This window comes from Macrotis lagotis, chromosome 1 (genome assembly GCF_037893015.1).
Source record: "Macrotis lagotis isolate mMagLag1 chromosome 1, bilby.v1.9.chrom.fasta, whole genome shotgun sequence".
NCBI classification, from domain to species: domain Eukaryota; kingdom Metazoa; phylum Chordata; class Mammalia; order Peramelemorphia; family Peramelidae; genus Macrotis; species Macrotis lagotis.
In genome coordinates this window covers 727,895,840-727,922,718 of record NC_133658.1, presented here as the reverse complement: position 1 = coordinate 727,922,718, position 26,879 = coordinate 727,895,840, and the positions used below count along the sequence as shown (strand labels likewise).

The 26,879-nt window shown below is 35.5% G+C and overlaps 1 protein-coding gene across 1 annotated transcript in view; it reads left to right on the top strand.

Annotated features, from left to right (window-relative positions):
* Positions 1-26,613, top strand: part of LOC141506430 (cilia- and flagella-associated protein 337-like) — a 98,318-nt gene extending 71,705 nt beyond the window's left edge. The window contains exons 13-20 of the mRNA XM_074213222.1: positions 1,700-1,789; positions 5,199-5,257; positions 5,516-5,657; positions 7,688-7,727; positions 9,455-9,543; positions 11,956-12,146; positions 22,186-22,283; positions 26,436-26,613. Of these exons, the coding sequence (XP_074069323.1) occupies positions 1,700-1,789; positions 5,199-5,257; positions 5,516-5,657; positions 7,688-7,727; positions 9,455-9,543; positions 11,956-12,146; positions 22,186-22,283; positions 26,436-26,613 (887 nt within the window). The remainder of the gene's footprint in view (positions 1-1,699; positions 1,790-5,198; positions 5,258-5,515; positions 5,658-7,687; positions 7,728-9,454; positions 9,544-11,955; positions 12,147-22,185; positions 22,284-26,435) is intronic.
* The last annotated feature ends 266 nt before the right edge of the window (positions 26,614-26,879 follow it).

Sequence of the window (26,879 nt, the reverse complement as noted above, 5' to 3'; positions counted from 1 at the left end):
GAAATAACTATAATAGTGAAAACTTTAGAAGTTCTTCATTTGTTGTGAATTCTCCTTTTTTCTTTTTGATATTGGTAATTTGATTTTCTTTTTTTTAAATCAAATAAGCTAATCTCCCCCATTTCAGTTTTCTTTATTAATTTTATGTGATTTTTTAAATTCAATTTTGTTAATCTCTTTGCTTTTCAGGATTTCTATTTCAGTGTTTGGTGTTTTGAAGTTTAATTGGCAATTTTTAATTTTGCTGGTATTCTAGTTTTCCTTGGTTGCATTTATGAACCCAGTGGGCAAATCATCTATGATTTGAGCACTGGTTCATGAGAATCACAATCATTTGCCAGATTTAACTGCATAACTGAATGTTTCTATGATAGCAAGTCTATAAGCCATCCTAATCCTTTAGAGCCTTCAGGTTATAAAGTGAGATGGGGAGGGGAAATTTCTGCCCATCACCTAGACCCCAGTGCATCTCTAGAAACTTCAGGGTGTTAGCTTAGTTTTGTATCAGGTTGAGTCTGAAATAACTGTAGACACTTTACAATTTGGGGGAAAATGAAGGGAAAGAGTAAGGATGACATGGAAAATCTATATAATCTCCATCCTGTTCTTTCTATTAAAGAATACTCACATGTAGGAAGATTCTGAAGGACCTATCATGGGTCCCAAACCAATTCAAGTATAGTATAGTGGATTAGACATTGAATATGGAATCAGAGGATCAGATTTGAGCGTCAGTTCTGCCATTTACTGTCCACTTGATCAAGAAAAGTCATGTAACCTTTCCAGAGCCTTAGTTTCTTCATTTGCAAATACTAACATTACCCAAATTACAGATTTGTTTTGAAGAAAGGGACTTCTGAAATTGGTTTTGCTATTATCCATATTTTTATTTATGGAAAAATAAAAGCATACAAAGCAAGTTGCACCTTATCCAGGATCCCTCCAAAGCAATTTGTATCCATGAGAGTCTTCCAGTTCTGACTCACTAAACAAAATATCAATATTAGAGACTTGTAAGGGACTTCTATCTCTAGTTCAAGACCATACCTGAACAGGGTTCAACATCTCCAATATAGTTACCCAATCTTCACCTGAAAACCCTTAATAATGGAGACCCTCCTTCCAAAATAGCCCATTTCACTTTTGAACAGCTCTAATGCTCAGGAGGTTTTTCCTCACATGGAACTCAAATCTGCCTTTCTGAAGTTTCCATTCATTGTTCCTAGTCCCACCTTCTGAGATGAAGCAGAACAAGTTGAATCCCTTTTCCATCCATGAAACAAAGAATTGAAAGACTTGAAGAATTTCTCTTTTGGATTGACCATTAGCTCAATACTGTATTGTATCCTTTGTATTCTTTCCCTTTTGCCATTGAAGGAGGAGAAAATCCAAGGAAATTGCTGTAGTCCATAAATGGACCTTTTCAAAAGTGTTTAGAATGGGAATAGTGGTCCTAGAAATGCCCCTCCGTTCAATTTTATCCATTTACATTCACATTTTGGCTCTATCTAATGGTTACTAATAAGGCAGATAATATATAGGCCAGACCATTGGATCAGTCAGCCTTGCAATCAGCATAGCCAAAGGAAACACCTCCTTAGCTTCATTAGCTACCATATTTCCAGGAGGTAATCCTGGCAGCATTTATGTTCACCGATAAATATTTGTTTTATGCTTTTGTCCCCCTCTCATGTCACAGACAGAAGTATTTCTCATCTTACATTCCTAAAGACCCGTGCAATCAAATTTGAGTCAACATCTGCTTCTCTCATTTCTAATGGACCCCAAGGTAAGACTAGGGATTGTCATCAATATAGCTGTTTTTCTTATAGATTGATTTTCCTGGGGCACTTTACCAAAAATACTTTTAGAAACACACATTTTGCAAGGAATAGCTCTGAACACATTTACTACTCACCTTAGTCCCCACTGATTTCCTGCTATGGCCCATTCTATTTTGATGGAACCTTGACTGGCTAGATTCCTCTATTAAACAGGAAGTAGATAGTTCACATGACATATCCCTTAGCATCAAATATCTCTTAATGAGCAAATCTAGATGCCTGAGAGTCATGCATCTATCTTCTGGTTATCTCTGGGCAGGAGCAGTTGAGAATTGAATAACAATTTATAAAGGGCCGAGAAAGATGTCACAAGAGGACCAAAAATAGCCTGAGGCTTCTACACCAAACAGCCAAATAACAAGATAGGTTGCTTCTTTACCTTGGCAATAATGGGAGAGATTAGGACTTGAGATCATTTCTAGCACTCACTGTTTGATGTGCATATCCTAGGCATGGCTCAATCTTTAGCTTCTGCTCTGTAGTATCTCTGCCCAATCTGTATTGGAACCAAGAGATCTTAACCTAGAAAGAGGAATAAGAGGGTTAATTCCTAAGTATGTGTAAGGGTGGAAATTCTGATAAATGAAAGTCCTCATCTGAAAAGGCTAATTGGGTTCAAAGTTTCCTCACAGGGTTTCACTAGTTGGAGGAAGCTTAGGAAGGTAAGCTTTCATGTTTGAAATACAAAGTGATAGAGGGGCGGCTAGGTGGTGCATTGGTAGAGCACGGCCCTGGAGTCAGGAGTATCTGGGTTCAAATCTGGTCTCAGACACTTAATAATTACCTAGCTGTGTGGCCTTGGGCAAGCCACTTAACCCCATTTGCCTTGCAAAAACCTAAAAAAAAAAAAACCCAAAGTGATAGAAACTTTGAGCTGGAAAGGACCTTAGAAATCTTCTTGTCCTAGTCCCCCTCAGCTAATAGATGAGGAAACTGAGGTTTAGAGAGAGGAGTAAAATGATCAGAGATATAAAAATTCAAAACCCCTACCATCTGAAATCCATTTATATATGAAACTTTAAAAATAAACTAATATTGTCAAATAATTAATCCTACTCACTTATGTCTCAAACTAAAGCTTACTGCAGAACTCATCTCCTTCTGAAAACTTATCCTGATTATTTGGGACTATATGCTCTCATATAGTGCAATGGTGCAGTAGTTACTCCTCCATGCCTTTCTTCCTGTGCAATACTTGCTCAATATCCAAAGTACTAGAGACTGTCCTCTAATTCTTTTTCACTGTAAGAAAACCAGTAGCATAGAGTTATCTGTTATCTCTCATTTACAATACACGACCAACCCAGCTCCTTTTCCAGTCATACATTTCCTGGATTATATCCCTTATGCCACCTCCTATGCATAGGTCATTGTGGGAAATGTGCTGCAACCTGGTTACTCCCACCATTGCCTTTGAGTCACCTTCATCTTCAATTCTCTTTACTAAAGTCTGTCCCCTCTTCAGCCTATCATCTATACTTGAGCCATAGTGATTTTTCTAACATACATGTCAGACTTTAGCACTCCCCTACTCACTAAGCTTCAGAGATCCTCTATTACCTGTAGGAATCAATTATAGCTCCTCTGACATTTAAAATCCTTCACTACATGCAATCATTCTACCTTTGAAGTTTCTCCCCTTCATATATTCTACAATCTAACAAATTGCGTCTGCCTCTCAGATGACACTCCATCTCTTATCTCCATCTTTTGTCCTCCTTGCTTGTTTTTTGTTCCCATGTCAACTCTGCCTCTAATCTCAAGCTTCCTTGAAGGTACAGCTTGAGTAGCTTCCATGTCTTCATGAAGCATTTGCTGATCTCCCCTTTATCAGTATTCTCTAATTACCTTACATCTTTCTCATATACAGGTTTCTCCAAAAAGTCTTAGCTCAGTCTTAGCTCAGTTACTTAAAACTGCATTGGGATATCCTGAATATTTTGATTATACTTTGACATGCACATGTTGTCTTCTCTAAGTAGACTGGAGACTTCTCAAGGCTTTTTTTGCTTCACTTTTGTGAAGTTCTGCCTAGATATAATAGATGAATGCTTGGTGATTGATTACAAGGTTGACAATTGAATCAAACCATCTGGAGAATGTGTGTGATAAATAAACAAATACATAAATACATAAATACATAAATAAATAGTGATTGAATGCATGAATAAATTAATACATAGATGTGTGTATCTTTAGAGGTACAGTACTCCTATGATCTGGAAAATCTTTGTAAAAATTTTTGGCCTTCCCTTTATCTCAAAGAAGTCTGAATTTTTTTATTAAGTTTTATATGACCATATAGTAAAATTTGAGTTAAGTTTTTAGTCAAAGGATCTGTGTCATCTGCTGGCTTTTGCATGTCATCTGAGGTTTCCACAAAGCTCCCCCCCCAAAAATTCCCATTTAATTTTTTTATACCAATCCACAATAAATAGAAACTATAATGAGAAAAGTTGTGTTATGGAAGATATAACTGTATGTATACATATATATGTGTATATAAATATGCATGCACATACATTCACATGTATGTGAGTTGTGTAGATATATTTACATACATATATAATATATATAATACACATATTGCTAAATAGACATATGAGTTTTTCTGTATGGTTAGCAACCTACTGTCACAAAAAGCACTAAGATATTTAAGAGTAAGGATAAGGGAGAGGAGATTCAGAACTTCATTACATGACTGATGAAGAGTTTTTCTTTCTTCCACTTCTGGTGATCTAAAAAAAAAAGACAAAAATGCATAGAAGATTCTTCTCCATCTTGATTCATTAGAATATGAACTTCTTAGGGGCAGATAGAGCCTAGATATTCTTTATTCAGAATAGCCTCCTGAACATTTCGGGGACTCAATCACAACAGGGTAAAAAGTATCCTAGATGAGGAAGGAATCAGGAGGCCTTTGTTCTAGACTGAGCTCTGCCATGTACTGTCTGCCTAATGTACTAGTGTAGGGACCAGTCATTTATGCCTCCAAGATCCCATTTGCTCATCTCTAAGGTGATTTGGGTGTTATAATGATACCTACCTTACAGAGCCATATAATGTATGACACAGAGCCAAGAAGCTGGGATTCTTCCCCATAAGACAGAACTAACTCCCTCTTCTACAGATTGGAGCCTGTTTTTAACTGATGATTTTCAGAGTTACCAGAGACCTTCTTATTATGACTTATTCAGGTCCAGACAGCTAGAAAGTCAAGGCAAGGTTTGAATGCATATCTTTCTAGCTTCAAGACCTTCACTTTGCCCATTGTGCCATGCTTCCTCAAACTGGAGCCATCTTGTATAAATGAATGAAAATTCATCTGACATTTTTATTCCTTCTTTGTCACAGGTTCTGTTATCTTCTGGAGTCTGTTCAGTGGAGCCCAGCTTGTAACCAGTTTCATACCTGTAAGTTAGGCAGTCATTTTAAATAATAATTTATTTTTTAAAAAATCAAACTTGCCTGGCTTTTAACAGCCTTCAGGAAGAGGCTATAGACTGTTGCTTTATTTCAGCTTGAGAGTATTTTTCTTGACTCTCCAGCACTGATACAGCATAAAAATGAATAATCATATAAAATGGCTTCAGACAGTATTTAATATGCCACTGTTTGATAAAAATGAGCAGTCTCTTGTTGAGCGCCCTATATGTTTATATTCATTGCAGTCCAGAAGAAAATCCAGGATCAGCAGCATTGTGGTGACAACAGAAGACACCTGTGCCTATGTGGCAGACCACCTGGGCTACGTGTACACCTATGACATCAAGGATTATGCCCTTGAGGGACCTGAGCAAGAACCACCCAAAAGTAGGGCTTTTTATTTTTTTAGGAGTCTTTTTTTTTAAAGAATATTGGGATTCAAGTAGTTTTTGGTTTGGGTTTTTTTTTTTTTTTTTTTTGGTTTTTAGCTTTTGCAAGGCAATGGGGTTAAATGGCTTGCCCAAGGCCACACAGCTAGGAAATTATTAAGTGTCTGAAGTCAAATTTGAGCTCAGGTACTCCTGACTCCAAGGCCAGTGCTCTATCCACTGCGCCACCTAGCCACCCCGATTCAAGTAGTTTCTGGAAGGAAATAACAGATAGTCAATCAGTCAAGAAGTTCCAGATAATGTGATAAATCCTGGAGACCCACAGAGTATCAAAAACATGGCTCCTGCCCTCAGAGAACTCTTTGATTAATTGGGGAGATGATGTGTAAATAACTAGATAGTGACAAAATAATGGAGAAAGTGGAAGATAATCTCAGAGGGGAAGGAACTAGCAGCTAGTGGGGAAGAGAGCTAGAAATGCCTCTTGCAGACTGTTAACTTTGAGTTGAGTCTAGAAGGAAGCTATGGAGAGAGAGGAGGGGAGGGTATATCAGCCAAGTAAAGTCAGCGTGACAAGATGATGGGTCTTATACAAACTCGCAATTAGTTAAATCAAAAGAGGTAATATGGAACTGAAGGAATCTATTGAATTGGGGAAGGGGCAATGACATGGTTAGACATGTTTTAAGAATATCACTTTGTCAACTGAGTAAAGGATATACTGAAGTGGGAAGGAATGAAGTAGGCAAGTAATCTAAATAGAAAGCTATTGCAACAGAGCTAGTGTGAGATGAGGAGAACTTTGAATTTCAGACCTTTCTTGCACATATCTGCCACTTTTTATCTTCCATCTTTCTTTTCCAATTCCTGCTTTTCTTCAAGGAAAGCATTCATATATTATTTTAAAATTTTACTGGTATTTTTTTTTACATAACCTTCATTTTCAAATAGATCTCCTCCCCTCCCCTCCCCAAACAACTATGTGCTGAAATAGTAGAAAAAGAAAGGAGTGAGAGACAAGTTTAGCAAAATTAACCAGACTAAGTCTGATGGTATATTTTACATCTATAGCCTTCCATTTCTTCAAAGGAAAGAGAGAGGAGTCTTTTCTAAATTCTTTTTTAGGACCAAACTTTGTCATTATAATTAAATAGCATTTGATTTTATTATGTTATTTTGTTTCTATAAATACTGTTTTAAGTCATTGTGATTATTATTTTCCTGGTTCTATTTACTTCACTTTGTATCAGTTCACATAACTTGGGAAGCTCCCTAGTTATCATTCAAATTAGAATTTAGAATTCTGCCTTACTTTTCTTGTCATTCATCATCACTCATCCCAGGCAAATTTTGAAATAGAAATGTTTATTAAATGAGAGCCTAATGTGTAATGGAAAAATCCATTGTGAAACAGAACTAGAATTTGAGCACCTTGAGAGCATGCACTTTATTCCCTACTCCTTTGCATCTCTTCTGACCCCATTGCCCTGTACCTTGTATAAAACAATCACTGAAAAATGAATGTTGAATGAAGAGAATGTAGGAGGATTTGATTATTTGTCTTGGCTCCTGCCTTTCAGCAACCCCTTGCCTATCTCTCCTAGGAACTCAATTCTGACTTAGTCCTGAGGATTCAGACCAGAGGTTTAAATAAGGTCCAAGAATTCTAGATAATTGACTCTAGCCTCTCCTTATGGCTGTGCCCAGAATCTCAGAGGTTCAATCCAGAAAATCTGCTTAGGAAATGGTTGTTGTTCCTGATTATGATGTCCATGGGAAAGATCTGATTAGAATGTATTATTTAGGTCCATATGAGTTCAAATCTTCTTCAAAGGAGCTAGAATGAAATTAAGCCTTTCTTGTCACTCTGCTTTTTTATTTTTATTTTTTTTGGCCAGGTTTTACCTCCATTTTTCTTTGCCTTTAGGGACATAAGTGAAGTATATGAAATAATGACATGTATTAGTTGTTATAAAAAACAAATAAATCAATGGATTTTTGATCCTGTTTTATGTTTTATTGCTACAGATGTCAAGTTCTGGAGAGCCCATGTTAATGCAATCACATCGTGAGTATCTGTAACTTAGAAAAGCTAGAGAAAATAATTTCCTATTTATTTAACATCATTCTTACAAGAGGAAAAGGGAACAAACATCTATTAAAGGACTACGATGTGGTAGATAACTGCTAATCTTTTTACAAATAGTATCTCATTTGTGCCTCACATTTTCCACATTTTACAGTAGGCACATAACTCTCTCTCTCTCTCTCTCTCTCTCTCTCTCTCTCTCTCTCTATATATATATATATATATATATATATATATATATATATATATTCTAAGTAGCTAGCAACTAAAAGAATTTTTCCAGCTTTTCCCCCATTTCATTTCAACATCTTTCTTGAGGTAAAGGCAACTGGACAGAGCATCAGGTCTAGAATCAGGAAGTCCTAAATTCAAAACTGACCCCTGTAATCCTAGAAAAGTCACTTAACTCTGCTTCAGTTTCCTTACCTGTGAAATAAGCTAGAGAAGGAAATGGCAAACCATTCCAGTATCTTTGCTAAGAAAATCCCAAATAGAGTCAAGAAGAGTTGAAAATGACTGAAACAATTTAATATATCAGAGTGGGAAAAAATATTATTAGTTTTCCTTACAAAGAAATTGACAAAAACTTTTCTCCACAACACTAAAATTACTAGTTCAACAATGTTCTTTATCTCCTTGACTCCTGGATTAATGGATAGTTGTTTGTAGTAATAGTAGAAGTAGTGGTTTAGTAGTAGTAACAATAGTGATGATGTGGTGGTAGTAGTAGCAGTAGATGTGATAGCAGTGGTAGTAGTAATAGTAGTAGTAGTAGTGGTGGTGGTGGCAGTAGTAGTAATAGTGACAGTGATAGTTATAATGGTAGTGGTAGTAGTAGTAGGAGGAGGAGGAGGAGGAGCAGCAGCAACAGCAGTAGTAATAGTGGCAGTGGTAGTAGTAATAGTAGTAGAGGTAGTAGTAGTAGTAGCAGTGGTGGTAGTGGTAGTAGTAATAGCTGTCATTTAAATAATGCTTGAAGGTTTGCAAAGTACTTTACAAAATTATCTCATTTCAACCATGGCTATTTTAAGTGGTTTGTCTTATCTCCCCTATTTGATGGTAATCTCTTTAGGAACATTTATATTACCAACTACCTAAAGGAACTTGAATGTAGAGAATATTTAATAAATGTTTGCTACATGAAATTTGTTGAATTACACTAGGAGTCAGTGGCTAAAGGGGAACTAACTCCAATTCTGGCTCTTTCCCACTAAGGCAAAAAGACTTTCTTAGCTAACAACTAAAGGTTGTCTTCAGAACGCTTTCTTTCATTATTTAAGGTTTGAGGATAGACTATAACTGGAAGAGGCGTTGTCCTAGGAGATACTGAAAGAAGGATAGCTGTGCTGGGGGAAAAAATGCACAATTTAAGGAGATTACTTGTGATTCATGTTTCCTTATATTGTGGGATATACTGTGTGACCTGGATCTCTGTTTCCTCATCTGTAAAATCGTGATAATAACACCTTCAATGAGTGTCCACTTTACAGAATTACTTGGAGGCTCATGTGGGATTATGTATAAAAAATATTTTGCATTATATTTCCATTATATTTGTGTCAGTCATGATTATTGTTATTGCTAAAAAGTTGTTTGTCTTAACTCAATGATCCTCTGATTCTTAGTTCCATTTAATTGATTGTCATCATCCTAGAAAAATCTGTTTTCTTGTAGTGAATTTATCATGTTTTCTTTCATTTTATTAGCTTAGAGCTGATAGAGAAAGAAAAGGCTCTATTATCTGCCTCTGTTGACTGTACAGTTCGCCTGTGGAGCATGGATGGAGAGTATATAGGTATGGAATTTTCACACCACCTATACAAAAGGTCAGGTTTTAGAATGGGGCACAGATTCACTGTTTCCTGGAAGAAGAACTAAAAATCACCCGAGGAAATCATTTATTGAGGAACAAAATCTAATTCCACTTGGCCAAAATGGGAACCCTTCAGACAGTTAAGCTGAGAAATTCAGCTGGACTATGGCAATAAATTTGAGAATCTTATTTCTACAAATAACAATAATTTAAATCTAGAAACAACCTAAAAGAAAACATCTGATTAAGACCATGGTCTTATGGGTATTATCTCTGACTGAAATCTTTTGTAATTTACATTTTATCACTCCTATGCCAAATTATAATTTATATTGGATCATTCTTATTTGTGTATATATGTTGCCCCCTACTCTATCTTCTCTAAAATCTATCACAGTACAGATAAGAAGCATTGAATAAATATTTGTTGTTGTTCCACTTAACCAAGGTACAAGAGCAGACAAGTAAATATAGATTTCAAATTAATAGTGACACTATTTGTAGAGCCATAACTAAGGTGGGTCTACTGGGATTTTGCCCAGGGCTGCTGAAATTTAAATGACATTAACAACAGATAAGATTCTTCAATGGGCTAATAATCAAGGATCCCTAGGTGGCCTCCCTGGCAACCCAATACAATTCTGCTCCATTCCTCAGCTTTGTTCTCTCCAACTATGCAGCAGTTTCCCCAAAAGTGTCTTCTTATAGCTTGAATTCTCACTGCTTCCCTTGAGGCAATATCCTGGAACAATAAAAACAAAAAATGATAATACCTACTAGCATTTATATAATGTTTTAAAGTTTGTAAAACAGTTTATAAATAATGTCTCTTTTGATCTTCTCAGCAGTCAGGTGTGTAATCTTATTATTCCCATTTTATAGATGAGGAAACTGAAGTAGATTAAGGTTAAATGACTTGCACAGGGTCTCTCATCTTGTCTGAAGCTGGATTTGAATTCAAGTCTTCCTCATTCCAGGTTCAGTTCTCTATCCACTGCACCACCTAGCTGAATCCAAAACTGAAATCTTTTTTCAAGTTATCTCACACTCCCACTTGGGTTTTGTCTTAAAGTTCTATGCTGCTGGCTCCTGAGGTAATTTTGAACACTTGCTTCAGGGATAATAATGGCTGGTTACAACTCTGCATATTTGCTCTATGATTAAGTTCAAACTCTCTTGCTTCCTGGCTTGCTTCATCTTTCTCTGAATTTTTCCTCACATTTTCACACATTCCTCCTTTTCTTTCACTTTCCTTGTAAATTTCTTCTCTAGGAAATTTTCCTGTTAACTCTATCACTTTTCAAATAATCACAACCCTTGTCCTAATTACTTCACTATTAAGTTAAGAAATATTTATTAAGTTCTTGCTACATGTAAGGTATTGTGCTCAGTACAAAATCAAATAAAATGTGCCCTCATGGTATTTAGAGACAAAAATATACATGAATAAAATAATACAAGGTAGGCAAGATGAGAGCATAAAAGGTATGGAGGGAGAAAAGAGAATGATATGATTAAAGAGGTTATGTGTCTGGAGTAGAGGATCTGTGTCTGTTGGAAGAGGATGATCTATATGGTGCCTACTATCTGCCAGACATCTTGCTAAGGGTTTTGCAAATATTGTCTTATTTGATTCTCAAAGCAACCTTGGGAAGAAAGTGCTGATATTGTTCCAATTTTACAGATAAAGAAATGAAGCAAATAGAGGTTAAATAACTTGCTCAAGGTTACATGGTTAGTAAGTATCTGAAACCAGTTTTGAACCATATCCAACAGAAAATAATCATAATATGGTTGTAGAGAACTTTACAGTTTGCCAAGCATTTTCATAAGCATTTAGTCATATGAGTCTTGCACCAACCAAATAATGCAGACAAGCTCATTTATCATTTCCATTTTACAGATAAGGACACCAAGGTGCTGAGAGGTTAAGTGACATAGGAGTGGAAGAGCCATAACTGGGACCTGGTTCTCCTAATGTCCTGCTTTTGTTTTTTCACCTTCCAACTACATTAATACCATGGGCATTCAGCAGATATGTTGAGTGACTTGGACTTGGGAAAAGTGTACTATGGTGGTATTTCTCAGATCATTTTCCCTTGGATTTTATTTTAAATACACATGCTTTGGGTAGCTAGGTGGCACAGTAGATAGAGCATTGACCCTGGAGTCAAAAGGACCTGAGTTCAAATTCAACCTCAGACACTTAATAACTCCCTAGCTATATGACCTTGGGCAAGTCATTTAACCCCATTACCTTGCAAAAAGAAAAAAAAAAAAGAAGTACATATGCTGAACTTCACTGTGGTCAGATAATGAGCCTTGAACTTTACATAATTAGAGAGCAGAAGATTTCCTGTTATCTTCTTATTTAATGATACTTCTTCCTCTTAGGGACTTTTGGGCAAAGTGATCTCTGGGATGTTTTTACATCTGCCTCCTGGAAGCATCCTATGGTGCCCTATGAAATCCTGATGGATCCACAGAGTATGCCAGTCCACCAGGTGTTGGCAGGAGATGTTTCAGCTTTTCAAATTGATCATGTGGAAGAAGACAACATAATTCAGGAGAAATCCAGTACTAAGGTTGGTGCTGGAACTTTTAGGTCACTTGTCTTCACTGTAGGGCAAACTTATAATTAGCATTTGATTATAGGAGATAGCTAGGTGGCAGAATGAATAGAGCATTGAACTTTGAGTCAGGAAGTCCGTGATTCAAATTCTATCCCAGATATTGACTAGTTGCATGATGCTGGACAAATTACTTAATCCCATAAGTGTCTCATAAAAAAGGATAAAAATAACATATTTGTTACAAGTTTGCTTTAAGGATCAAATAATATAACATATATACATTTATGTATATATATATATATAATATACAAAGTATTTTTCTAACCTTAAAGTGCTATATAAATATTTATTTATTTGGAGGCAATTGGGATTAAGAGACTTGCCCTTGGTTCAGATTTGAACTCAGATCTTCATGACTGCAGGGAAATGTTCTATTTACTATGTCATATAGCTATACCAATATTTATTATTATTCTAAACTCCAACCCTGAAAAAAATTTAAAGAGGTCCTACAGAATCAAGTAAAATACTAATATAAGCTGCCCTCTCCACCCTTCCCCCACTTTTAAAAAGTCAGACTGGCAAAGCATAAAGGGAATTGACCTTGGGATCAGGAAATCCTGGGTTCAAATCCTGTCTTTGATACATGCTCACTGTCTGGCCATGGCCTAAACTTTTCAATGATTCTAGGCTACTCCAACATTATTATCTAGATAGATAGTTCTCATTTTAGATAAATTCAAATAGGCAATTTATAGGTGGCAGCAGCAGCTTAGATTCAGCCCTTCATCTGGTGGACTTCAAGGCTGCAGAGTCCTAGAGGGGATAGGGACACAGGTAGTTCTGCAAGGGGAGGTCTGTTGAACATCCACATTAATCTAGAATTGATTGAAGTAATGGATATGTTGCTAATATGTCTCAGTGGAGGAAATTTCCACAACACAAATTCTTTTTATCAATTAAATCATGGATCCAAACCAAAAAAAAAATGCTGTTTCCACACAAGGATGTCACAAGGGACCCACTAGCAATAGGACATATGGTTTCAGTCATTTTTAATACTAGGGCAGATTTGTATTGATTGGTTCTTATTCTTTTACTCAGTTTCTCTGATGACCATTATCATGGCCTTGTGAGATAGCTATCAGGGGCTGTGTACTCTGATGAAGAAAAAAGTTAAATATCTTACATAGGGGTATACTTATGACCCTGATCTCATTAACATCTTGTTTAAATTTAGATAAATCAATACAGAAATGAGAACTCTAAACAAGAATGGACATTCCCAATTCAATTCAGTTTTCAATTCAATAAACATCAATAGACTTGGAGTAAGGAAGACACTTAATCAAACTATAGGTCAGTCATTTAACTTTGCTGAGACTTAGTCAACCTTCAAAGATAAACACTCTGAAAGGGAAGTCCATAGAATCTTTTTCTTTCACCACTACTCTCCAAAGTTACAATTAGATTTCATAGAATCCATGAACTTGAATACAAAAATAATTGCATGTTTATTTTCACTAACTTCTTAGCATTTCTTTCAATTATTCAAAAATGCTTTTCTGAGAAGGGATCCACAGGCTTCACCAGACTGCTTAAGGGTTCCATGACACAGAAAAGGTTAAGACCCCCTAAGTCTAAAGCTATGTTGTTGATTTTCTGTAATCTACAGTAGGTTGTAGGAATTCTCACATTGGTGGAGAGAGTTCTTGAACCTTAGACAAATACTTACAAAATGTCTATTATATCTAGGCACTGAGGGGCAGCTAGGTGGAGCAGTGGATAGAGCACTGGCCCTGGAGTCAGGAGTACCTGAGTTCAAATTTGACCTCAGACACTTAATAATTACCTAGCTGTGTGGCCTTGAGCAAGCCACTTAACCCCATTGCCTTGAAAAAAACCTAAAAAAAAATATCTAGGCACTGAGCTAGCTAGGCAGAGTGGAGAATACAAGAAACACTAACACAAGATCCCTGCCTCAAGGAATTTAACAACCAGTTATTAAATGTACATAAAGACTGAACCTTAATGCTAAGATATGCCAAAATATATTGCTTATTAAGATGACCAATTTTGTCATTTATGGAAGAACTAAAAATAGTGTGAATTTTTAGAGGTTTCTAGATTTAGATGAAACAGCTAGGGGGTGTATTAGAGATAGTACTGGAAAATTCATCTCTTTCTGACTTCAAATGTGATCTCAGGCCCAAATCACTTGCCCTAGTTTCCTCAGCTGTAAAATGAGCTGAAGAAAGAAATGGGAAAGCACTCCAGTATCTTTGCCAAGAAAATCCCAAATAGGAACATAAAGAGTTGGACATGACTGAAACAAATGAACAACTAGATTTGGATAGATTTAGTAGTCTATGATTCACAGCAGTTTTTCAAGAAATTTCAAGAAATCCTAGGCAGCAAAGAGGGTCATTTTGCAAGCTGTCACTCCTCTCCACTTGTACTGCAAATCAAAGAAAGAAACCCTGTTTGCAAAGTGATATATGTGTATCTTTGGTTTTCCTGAGACAACCATGAGAAGGCCTTCTGGAATTCAGATCACAGTGTACCTTAATTGTGTATTTCTGTTAGGAGCCCAAAACGTGGTCAAAATAGGAAATAGTTACTGAGCAAGCAGAATTTAAGAAAACCTACCAACTTATCAGACACACTACACCCTTGATATTTCAAGACTTAAGGAGACTTCCCAAGGTTAGAAAGAAGTACTGCACTTGATGGAGGAAACTGAGTTGTGTATGCAGCACCATGGACAGCATTCTCACTATATCTTGGCTGCTGTAATCTTTAAATGTGAAGAAACTTTCATTTAAAAAAAGAAAACAAAAGTAAGGGTGGGAAGTGAGAACCAGGGCAGTTTGAAAGCAAGGGGAGCAGGGTGATGGAGAGAAAGACAGAGACAGAGACAGAGACTATGGAAAAATCTGAACAAGGTCAGGGAAGGGCTAAAGAGAAATTATTCAAATTATGTGCTATATTTCTAAATAAATCTTTAATTTAAACAGCTCTCTAATAAAGAAAACCAGATTACAAATTCAAATACAAGAATTGATTTAAAAACAAAAAGAAAAAAAGAAAAAAAATTAGTTAAGTAAAGCACACATATGCTGCAGTTTAATCCAAGAAGCATTTGCTAAGTATTTACTATATATAAAGCAATTTCCTGGGCACCAAGGACGCAAAGACTGAAATCCCCAAGCAAACCCACCAAACTCTGTCCTTAAGGACCTTATATTCTACCAAAGATTACAATCAGTAAATAGATAAATATGCACATAATTGTTTAAAGAAGAAGAGAGGATGTTAGACCAAGAAAGGTTCCCCATGTGACGTGGTTCCCCATCTTAAAGGAAGGCAGTGGGGAATTTATGAAATGAAGAGGAGAGGGGAATACATTCCAGAAATGAGGACAGTCTATGCAAAATTCTGGAGATAGGAAATGCAATGTCGTATTCAAGGAACAGCAGATAGATCATATTGTCTAGAAAATAGGCTACATGTTAAATAAACTTTGGCAAGAAGAATCATCTTTTCATCAAAGACTAAAACTGAGGAAGAATGAATCAAGGATAAAAGATTTTGAGACTTGGAGAACAAGAAAAGAGGAAGGGCATGACATATGATCTCTATTTTATCATAAAAATGGGAAGTAAGAACCTTTGTTCAGAGAGAGAGAGGAGATAGAAGAGATTTAAGGAGAGAGGAACAGATTTGGAATAGCTATTCTAGAAAATATGATATGAAGATATAAAGGGAAGAATAATAGGATTTCCATGCAGCAGTGAAGTTCAGTTAAAACTAGATAGCATAAATTTGCTATGAAGACAGTACAGTTGAATTACTTTCTCCACTAGTTTTCAGCAGCACATGGATATTAGTAAATAAATTTAATGGTGAGAATATCTTAGGGTTGGGGTTTGGCAAAGCATTGCATGGGGAAAAAGAGGAAAATGATTCAAGAACAGTTGGTAAAAAATGGCTGAACTGATTAATCTTAGGGTCAAGAGTATGAAATGAGAGAAGTGAAATAAAAGCAGGCATATTAGATTAAAAGAATGGAATATGAGTAAATGGAAGGATTAGCAAACAAAGTAAGGTCAAAGAATGGATTTGAGAAGAATAACATAGAGGGATGACTAAAGAAAAGGTGGTTATAGTTAAAGAGAAGCATGTTAGTCCAGCTCCATATTATGTACCAGCTTTCATTCAGTTCACAGAATCATAGAAGGTCAGAGCTTTATTTTAAAGCATTTCAGGAACCAGGTGTTCATGTAAGTTTTGTCTCCACAACTAGATTGTAAATAGTTTTTATACTGTTCTCCCCGATAGAATAACGAGTTGGTGAGTAAGCCAAGTCAAGGGTTTTTTGCTAGGAAATAAAAGCAGAAGGAAGAGTGACCAAGATGGCAAAGGAATTCCAGTTGCTCCTATACAAGCATTGGTTGAAAGAATGAGAGATATTTAGATTGGGAAAACTAAAGACATAGGAAGATGGAATAGCTGTCTTCAAGTATGTTTGGACTGTCTTAAGGAAGACTTGATCCATTCAAGTAGGAGTAATAGAAAAATATCTCAAAAGTTAGATCTATTGAAAAATGGGATGAGTTGACTTTGAAGACAGTGGGTTCACTTCTTCTGGAGGTTTTCAATCAAAGATGTATTTGTTGGGGGTTTATCCCAATACTGACTGGACTACCAGGTTCCTGAGGTGTTTTGTAATAAAGCTCTATGTTCTGCACAACATGACCTGGGTTTCTTCAGGTTCCTTCTCCAAATTTCTTCCAAAGAAGAATATAGAATATAGAAAAAAATGAATTATTCTTGTGTAAAATAATTCTCTGCCTGACTAGGGATGGTTGAGTTCTCAATGGTCATTGAGAATCTAACTCCTCTAACAGTAAGAAAAACATTAATGTATCTGAACTGATAGTGAGGAGATCTAAGTTATAGTTGATTCCTCATTGGCTATCCAAACTTGGACAAGTCACCTGGTTTCTATGACCGTGTTTCTTTATATCTAAAGATGGCATAATGGAGAAGCAACATAACTTACTTGACAGGATGCTGGACTTGGAGAAATCAGAAAGTCCTGAATTCAAGTTTCTCCTCAGACACTTTATGGTTATGTGACCCTGTATAAGTCACCAAATCTCTCTCAATTCCAATGTCACACACACACACACACACACACACACACACACACACACACAAACATACACACATTAGAAATAGTAATAGAACAAAATGGTGAGGCTAAAGAATAAAAATACATGTAAAGTACTTTATAGTCCTTAAATCTGTATAAATGTGAGTTATTTTAAAAAATGAAGGGGTTCCTTAAAGTCCCTTAAGATCATCTCTAAATCTAATCAATCAACAGTATTTATTAAGTGTTACCATTTTTTTTTATTTTCAATGTCATTTGTCCAGTTCTAATTTTTAGGATTTCCTTTTTCCATTTCTTTGGTTAAGTTTACTTTTAGATTATTGTTTTTCTTTTCCAGTTGATTAATTTTTTTTGATGAGTTATATTAGCCTTTCAGCATTTATCCACCTGCATATTCATAAGTTACACTTTTTTCTATCACCCTCACTTTCCATCCCCCTCCCCCCCAGGCAAGTGGTTTGTATAATTTTTCCATTCTTTAGAACATATTTTTCATATGACTAGAGAGAACTTTAATTTCTTCATCTGAAAACCATATGCTTTGATCATGCCCTTACTTTGTTTTTAGCTTTTTTGCAAGGCAAATGGAGTTAAGTGCCTTGCCCAAGGCCACACAGCTAGGTAATTATTAAATGTCTGAGACCGGATTTGAACCCAGGTACTCCTCACTCCAGGGCCTGTGCTTTATCCACTGTGCCACCTAGCTGCCCCCTTACTTTTTTTAAGGAAGGGGACTATTTACATGTCTCTCAGGATTCTCCTCACCATAACTAATAAGTCTTTCAACAATGGAAGATCATGCCACCTCTTCTGGCTCTTCTCATTAGAACCTCCATTTTAAGGAAAGTATGTAGGCCAGCCATGAGCCTGTTTTCTGTTCTCTCTAGGCTGGCTCTTGACTCTCTGCACTTCTTTCTCCAATGTGGCCCTCATGGCTACTTTGCCTCCTCAAAGTTTCCTTTTATAGATGTTTTTTTTCCCTTTTACAACATAAGTTTCTTGAAGGCAGAGACTGCTTTTTCTTTTTTCTGTTATATCTGGTATATAAGTGCTTGTTATATCTGGTATATAATAAGTGCTTGATAAATGTTTGTTTTTGTCATTGCTTTTGCTATTAAATACTAGGGATCCCAAAAAAGGCCTTTAATGAACTCAAATTCTAATGATAGACATAAGCCAACTCTTTCAAAATAAGGACTAAAGGATAGCTTTTCTTTTGCATCCTGAGCACATGATAGATACTTGATCTATTATGCTAATAGATCACTTATTGATTGAATATTTGGAAAGTCCTGTCAGAGGTAAAGCACTAGAAGTATATGGGGAAGAGGATACGGTCATGCCTGAACTTTAGTAAAATCACTTTAGCAGCTCAATAGAAGGTGTATTGGAGTGAAGAGAGATTTGATGGAAAACCAACTGGCAAATTATTGCAGTAATCCTCATATGAAGTTATGATAGCCTATACCAGATGGTAATTGTGAGTTGAAAATGGGGAATTGTTGGGAAGGTAGAACTTGGGAAACAGATTGGACATGTGGAGTGAGTTCAAGAGGAATCAAGACTTGACACTGGAGTTGACAGGGTAATTGGAAGGATAGTGGTGCCCTCAATAGTAATATAGAAATTTGGAGGATGGAATAATTTGGGGATAAATAATATTGATTTTTATTTTGAATATATTGAGTTGAGATACCTTAAGGATATCTAATTTGTTAAGAGAGAAATACCTTTTTTGAGTTCATGTGGTGGGTTTTCCTTTAGGCAAACAAGGTCAACTATACAATCTAATCCCTTGCCCTCACTGATCATGTCTTATCAAATGTCAAACTAAGGGGGTGGCTAGGTGGTGCAGTGGATAGAGCACCAGCCCTGGAATCAGGAGTGCTTGAGTTCAAATTTGACCTCAGACACTTAATAATTACCTAGCTGTGTGGCCTTGGGCAAGCCACTTATCCCCATTACTTTGCAAAAAAAAAAAAATCAAACTAAGATTGTTTCTAGTATAAATGTTTTTGTCATTGTTATGGTTGCTAATTATCAAGGATACTAAAACAGAGACAAAAATTCAATTCTTGCCCTTGGAGGAGCTCAAATTCCTTTTCTTTTTTTGTTTGTTTGTTTTTAATCTTAATATTAACTTTTTTTAATTACATGTAGAGATAGTTTTCAACATTTATTTTAGTAAAATTTTTCCATTTATTTCTTCTTTCCTTCTCCCTCCCCAAAATAGCAAGCAATTTAATATTTCTTACACATATACAATCATGTTAAACATTTCCATATTAGTCATGTTATTATAGAAGAATCATAATAAAAGGAAAAAATATGAAAATGAAAAAGCAAAAAACAAATAAAAAAGTGAAAATAATAAGCTTTGATTTGCATTCAGACTCTACAGTTTTTTTTCTCTGAATGTAGATAGCACTTTCCACCACAAGTTTTTTAGAATTGTCTTTGATGACTGTATTACTGAGAAGAGCTAAGTCTTTCATAGTTGATCATCATCCAGGATCAGTTCATATAAATCTTTCTAGATTTTTTTTTCTGAAATCTGCTTTCTTATTGTTTCTTTTAGCACAATTGAATTCCAATACATTTATATACCACAACTTATTCAGTCATTCCCCAACTGATGGGCATCCCCTCAATTTCTAATTTTTTGCTACCACAGAAAGAGCTGCTATAAATATTTTGGTACATAGGTCCTTTCCCTTTTTTATGATTTCTTTGGGATGCAGACCTAGTAGCAGTATTCCTGGATGAAAGGAGATGCCCAGTTTGATTGCCCATTGGGCATAGTTCCAAATTTCTCTGCAGAATGGTTGGAGCAGTTCAAAACACCACCACCAGTCAACACACTTTTATTAAAAACTTCACATAGAAAGTACTGTGCTAAGCATTGGAATTAATGAGATAATCCTTGCCCTTGAAGAGCTTCTGCTCTGGCAGAGGGAGTAACATATTCAGATAAACATAAAGAGCATTAACTACTTGAAGGAGATTAAGAAATGCTTTTCATAGGAGATGGTTTCTATAACTTGAAAAAATTGAATAACTCTAACAAGAGGAGAGGTAGGAGTGGATTCTAAGCAGAGAATAGTCTGTACAATGTCTTGGAAATAGAAGGTAGTATGTTGAATTCATAGAAAAGCATCTCAAACTTAACATGTCCAAAACAACAGTATTTCATTACATTAAAATACTACAACTTGTTCAGTCACTCCTCAATTTATGGCATCCCTTCAAATTTCCAAAAAAAGGGCTACAAGAAATATTTTTTTACATGTGGGTTCTTTTCCCTTTTTTATGATCTTATTGGGATATAGACCTATTAGTGGTATTGATGGATCAAAGGGTATATAGCTTTATAGCCCTTTTGGCATAGTTCCAAATTGAGGAACTCAAATTCTAATGAGTAAATTTATCACTGCTGAGCAAATCCATCACAATGCAGATATTATAGGGGTAAAATTTAAGTTTTAGTATGCTTAAGCACAAGATCAGGAGTTAGAAGTATAACCCTGAACAAATATTAGAATTCTAAGGAGGCCTTTTATAGAGAGACAAAGAAGTAATTTTTGATACACTGCAATCTAATATATCCACAAAAGTTGAACAAACTTAAACAGAATCATAATCTCATACATCCACCAAAGAAATAAATCTATTTAAATAGATATCTGAGGGATATGGAAGGAGAAGGATGAAGAAGAGGGAGCTCTCATTGAATGTCCTCATTTTTTTTCCCCCAGTAATATATGAAGGTCATCAACTGACAGGACTGAGAATAGAAGGGGTGCCATTGGAAGCATGAGGACAGATGGTATTTGGGTCTTCTTTACTCAGTTTAGCAGCATAGGTGTAGGAGAAAATGGTAGAATTAATCTTAGGTTGGCATTTATCAAGCTGTGATTGGTGATAGAACAAGTAGACAAGGGAATTGAGTATAGAGGACAGTATAGAGCTGGCCTTCTTCATTAAAGAGCTAAGACTCATAATTAGGCAGAGAGAAGCCAAGGGAAGGGATAATGACCTGAGAAAGAACTAAGGGGTGAAAAGTTTGGCAGTCATGGTGAGGATGAAGAATAAGGTTAAGGGTTGTAAAGCATAGGGAAAGATGAAATGCTTCAAAAAGTCTGTGGCACAGCGGATAGAGCATTGGCCCTGGAGTCAGGAGTACCTCAGTTCAAATCCAGCCTCAGACAATAATTACTTAGCTGTGTGGCCACTTAACCCCACTACCTTGCAAAAAAAAAAGGTTATGATCAGATAAACGAATTTCAAAGTTCATGAATATTCAAGTAGAATGCATGTGTAATGTCAAGGTCAAGGTTTTGAACATCTCATTGTGTAGCTGAGGTAGAGTGGAGAAGGGACATCCTGGGAACTGAGATTGAAGAACTGGGAAGCTGTAGTCATTGAAGGAACATATTATGTATGTTTAGTTCCCTAATATGAGAGCAAGAACTGAGGCAGAAAGATTAATATTCTAAGATTCCCTTGCAACAGGAGATTGCATTTAGAATCAAAGAATCATAATTTTTTTAAAAATCTAGAAATATGTAAGGGATTCTCTATTCTAATTCAAAGCCACTTGTTTTACAGAGGAAACTAAAGCCAGAGAAGTTTTCACTTACCCAGGGTTACACAGTGAATTAGCAACTAAACTAGAATTAAACTCCAAATGTACTGAGTGCAGCTCACTCTCTACTATTACCATTTGACTGGTAAATTTTATCAAGTAGGAGTTGATAGATTGGAATGACAATAAAATCACATTGCACAGTACTTTGGTTCTCATTTACATAACTCAAGGCTTTTTTATGTTTCTTGATACAATTGGAATGGTGAAATTCATATTTCTTCTAGGCTGAACAGACTTCAGACCTCAATAACCTCATTGAAGATCCTCCCACTGATCTTGAAATAGAAAAAGAAATTAATATGCAAGCTCCTCAGAAGAGTAGGTGAGTAAATAACAAAATGGGGAAAATAAAGATCCTGGACTTTTAAAAACCTTCAAAGCCTCCAAAACCCAGGTTATAATACTCAATATGGGGTTCTTTTTCTTTACATACACTCATGTTAGACATATTTCCATATTTCTGTGTTGTAATAGAAGAATCAGAGCAAAGGAAAAGCATGAGAAAAAAATTTTAAACTAGTGAAAATAATATGCTTTGATCTACATTCCAACTCCTTAGTTCTTTTTCTGGATATGGATGGCCTTTTCCATCACAAATTTTTTACAATTGTCTTTGATCACTACATTGCTAAGAAAAGCTAAGTTGATCATCACACAATGTTTTTGTGAATGGGTACAATGTTCTCCTGGTTCTGCTCATTTCACTCAACATCAGTTCATGGAAATCATTCCAGGTTTTTCTGAAGTTTACCTTTCATATATGCAATAATATTTCATTATAGTTATATACCATAACTTGTTTAGCCATTCCCCAGTTGATGAGGGGAATTTCAGTTCTTTGCTACCACCAAAAGACTCGCTACAACTAATTTTATACTTACAGGTCCTTTCCCCCTTTTTATGATCTCTTTGAGATATAGACATAGAACTGGTATTGTTGGATTCAAAGGCATGAACGGTTTTATTGTCCTTTGAGCACTGTTCCAAATCCCCTCTAACATTTATCAATTTTTTTCTGTCATATTAGTCGGTCTGATAGGTGTGAGGTACCCCAGACTTGTTTTAATTTACATTCTCTAAATAAAAGGATTTAGAACATTTTTATATGACTATAGATAGTTTTAATTTCTTCATCTGAAAACTGCCTGTTCGTATGAATCCTTTGACCATTTGTAAATTGGGGATGACTTATATTCTTATAAATTTGACTCAGTTCTCCATACATTTTGGAAATGAGGTCTTTATCAGAAACAGTGACTATAAAAAATTGTTTACCAGCTTTCTGCTTCCCTTCTAATCTTGATTGCCTTGTTTTGTATGTGCAACCCCTTTTTAATTTAATGTAATCAAAATTATCCATTTTTGCATTTCTTAATGTTCTCTGTCTCTTGTTTAGTCATAGATCTGACAGGTAAACTATTCCTTACTCTCTTAATTGGCTTATAGTTTCATCCTTTATTTCTAAATAATGTACCCATTTTGACCTTATCTTAGGAAAGGGGCTTGAGATGCGAGTCCATGCCTAGTTTCTTCCATACTATTTTACAATTTTCCAAGCAGTTTTTGTCAAATGGTGAGTTCTTTTCCCAGAAGTTGGAGTTTATCAAACAATAGACAACTATATCTTTTCATTGTGTCTTATGTACCTAACCTATTCTGCTGATCTACCACTCTGTCTCTTAGCAAGTACCAAATAGTTTTGATGACTGCCATTTGATAATATAGTTTTAGATTTGGCACCACTAGACTATTTTCCTTTGCATTTTCCCTATAAATTCCCTTACTATTCTTGACCTTTTGCTCTTCCAGATGAATTATTTTTTCTATCTATAAAAATTTTTGTTAGTTTGGGATTCTTTTTTTAATCACTAATAATTCTGAAACTTGGGGAAAGTTACTTGATATTCCTTCTATTATTTCATCTGTTGTTATTTGTCCTTTCTCAAAGAAGACTGTGACATCAGGAAAGTGATGCCATGATATGCAAGTGAGTTGGATTCAAATGAGGGTGTACTATGGAAAGTCACCAGTTTCACTTTCTCCCCTAGAGCCATTTGGGTCCACCCGCCAGATATGGATCCGGATGATTGGAGGTGACCCTAGGTGCAGTGGGAGATTTTGGCTTTTTAAAGCTAGGTCTTTCCTAGGTCAGAAGCAACCTGGTCAACCAGGTCAGAGGCAAATAGATGAGGCAGCATCTATTCAGTCATTAAGGTCATCCATTTAGTCATTAAGGTCAGGTAAGAGAGAGATGAGACAAAGAAGCCAAGAATACCCACTTCCTAAAAAGAAGAAGAAAAATTATTGGGTAAGGAAGACTCTCAGGGTAGCTCAATGATTAAGGCAGATGAGAAAGAAAAGCAGTAAGGAGCCTCTTTAGCACAGTAAAAAAAATCAGTCTGGAAGGGGAAGACTCTCAGGGTTTTTGGTCCATATAGAAACAGCTGCTGATTGAATTCACTCTGAACCAATCAGAGCCCGAATGATGATCAAGTGGGTTCAGTCTGAGACCCATTGTCAACCAATCAAGGAAAGTCAGAGTGATTTGGGTCCTGTAGATCCCAAGAAATCTTACTAGACCATTGGGCAGAACATTAACAAGTAGGAGAAGAAAAGACCACATGTGGATCAGGACAAATGGTGTCTCAGTAAAATGGGGCTATTAGGACCTCTTTGATGTATCTTAAAGGTAGTTGTAGGAATCTAAAGGAACAAAGTATATGAATGACAAAAGGCCATTTATTTCTTATTTTATCATTTATTTTTCACTATGTTCAAGATATGCCCACTTTTTTCTTCAGTTAATCTGTTTTCTTTAATTAATCTTCAGTTATTATGTGTCTATTATAAAACAGTTAGGTGGCACAATGGATAAAGCTCTGGATCAAGGAGACCTGAGTTCAAATCCCATCTCAGTCATTTTCTATGTGAACTTGGCAAATCACTTAGCCTTTGCTCAGTTTCCTCCTGCAGAAAATGGGGTTTGCAATAGCAACTACTTCCCAAGATTATTGTGAGGATCATATGAGATTATATTTGTAAGGCACTTTGCAAATTTTAAAGCATTATATAAATGTTAGCTATTCTTAATACTATATGTCTAGCACTATGCTAGGTGATGTGCTAGCTGTTTGATCCTGGGCAAGTCACTTAACCTCTTCTTAATTTAATGAATTGAAGAAGGAAACCACTCCAGTATCTTTGCCAAGAAAAACCCCATAAATATTATGGTGCATGGGATCATGAGTCAGACACAACTGAATGACTAAACAACAGCAACATAGGGAAAAAGGGCAAAAAGAAAAAAAGATTAACAACTAAGATGAAGTAATCTTAAGGAACTTGGGCTAGAATAGAGTAAAAAGGATGGAAGGAGAGTCTGTAGGAGTAGATTGGGTTAAATTAATTTAAACAAAACAAAATAAAGGGACCAAGTGCTTCCTTAAATGAGGAGAAAAAAATCAATGCAAAATAATTTAATGGATAAAAACACAAACTCAATAATTGTATTTTAAATGTGAATGACTTTAATTTTCCAATAAAAGAAATCTTTTTAAAATTTATACCCACTTTTCCTGAGTCTGCTACTTGGAGTCAATTAGGAAAAATTTTATTTCCATTCTACATGAGAGTCCTTCAAAAACTTGAAGACTTTTCCAGCCTAGTCTTTCTCAAATCCTTCCATTTATTTTGCTATGGTAGGGTATCCAGGGTTTTCTTCATTCATCTAAACAGATTGTTATAAGGTTCAAATGAGATAATCTATGTATAATAGTGTGACATCCGTGAGGTTAGAGCACTGTTTCATTTTTGTTGTTGTGGTTGTTCTTGTCTCCCTAGAGTCTAGCAGTGCCTGGCAGATAATAGGAGCTTAATAAAAGTTTGTTGATCAATTGAATGAAAGAAGTTAGGATCGAAGATATATTTTTCAAGAACACCTCAATTAGGTAATGAGGATTAAAAGGAAAGGGTAGCAAAAAGAGGATCTAGGATTAAAAAATAAAATCATAGAATCCTATGACTTTTAAGGAACATATAAAGAAGAAAATGATCAAAAAAAGCATCACATGAACCTTCTAAGATTAAGATTCTTAAAAGTCCATTGAAAATTATCACATGGAAGTTTTAGCAGAATAGTAAGACTTTCTTGGAATCTAGGAAGCTGTTAAATAAGAATATGAGGTAATGAGAATCAATTGTTCTTCAAGATATATATATATATATATATATATATATATATATATATGTATATATGACTGTAAGGAAAGAAATTTGAGATTGTTGAAATGGGTAGTAGAATTAACAAGGCTATTTTTCCTCATTTGCTAATGAAAAAACTCATTTTGACTATTTATTCAACAGGAAATGAATGAAAGGAGATCATTTGGGAGGGAGGGAGGGAGTATAAGAAATAGACTTCCCTTTAGTCCTGGTCATACTAATTTATATTTTTATATGGTTCTATTTTTCCTAGGTTGCCACAGGAACAGAACAAGATTTCCCACAGACCATTTAACCCAGAGTGGCCCAATGTTTATCTCACACTCAAATGTCATGAAGTTGCCAATATTCCACCTATAGGACGAAAACCAGATTTGTCTATTATTGGTACAAACTTGTTAAAAAGTAATTTTAATGAAAAGAGTAACTAAAGATACTTCAAAACACTGATCATTTAGCTGCTCCTTAAGAATTCCATTGTTAGAAAAACTTAAAATGTTTTGTTTTCCTCTTAACTTGTTTCTTTTTGATTACTAGAGAAACTTGAAATATTTTCTTTTATTCATAACTTTACTTCATTGTGAAATCAAAAGTTGTAATAGAGTCTAACCCCAGGTATTCTTTTTCTAAAAATTATTTATTTTCTTCTAACTTAAATAATAAAAGAAGTGTTTCTATAATATAGAATGAAAAAAAT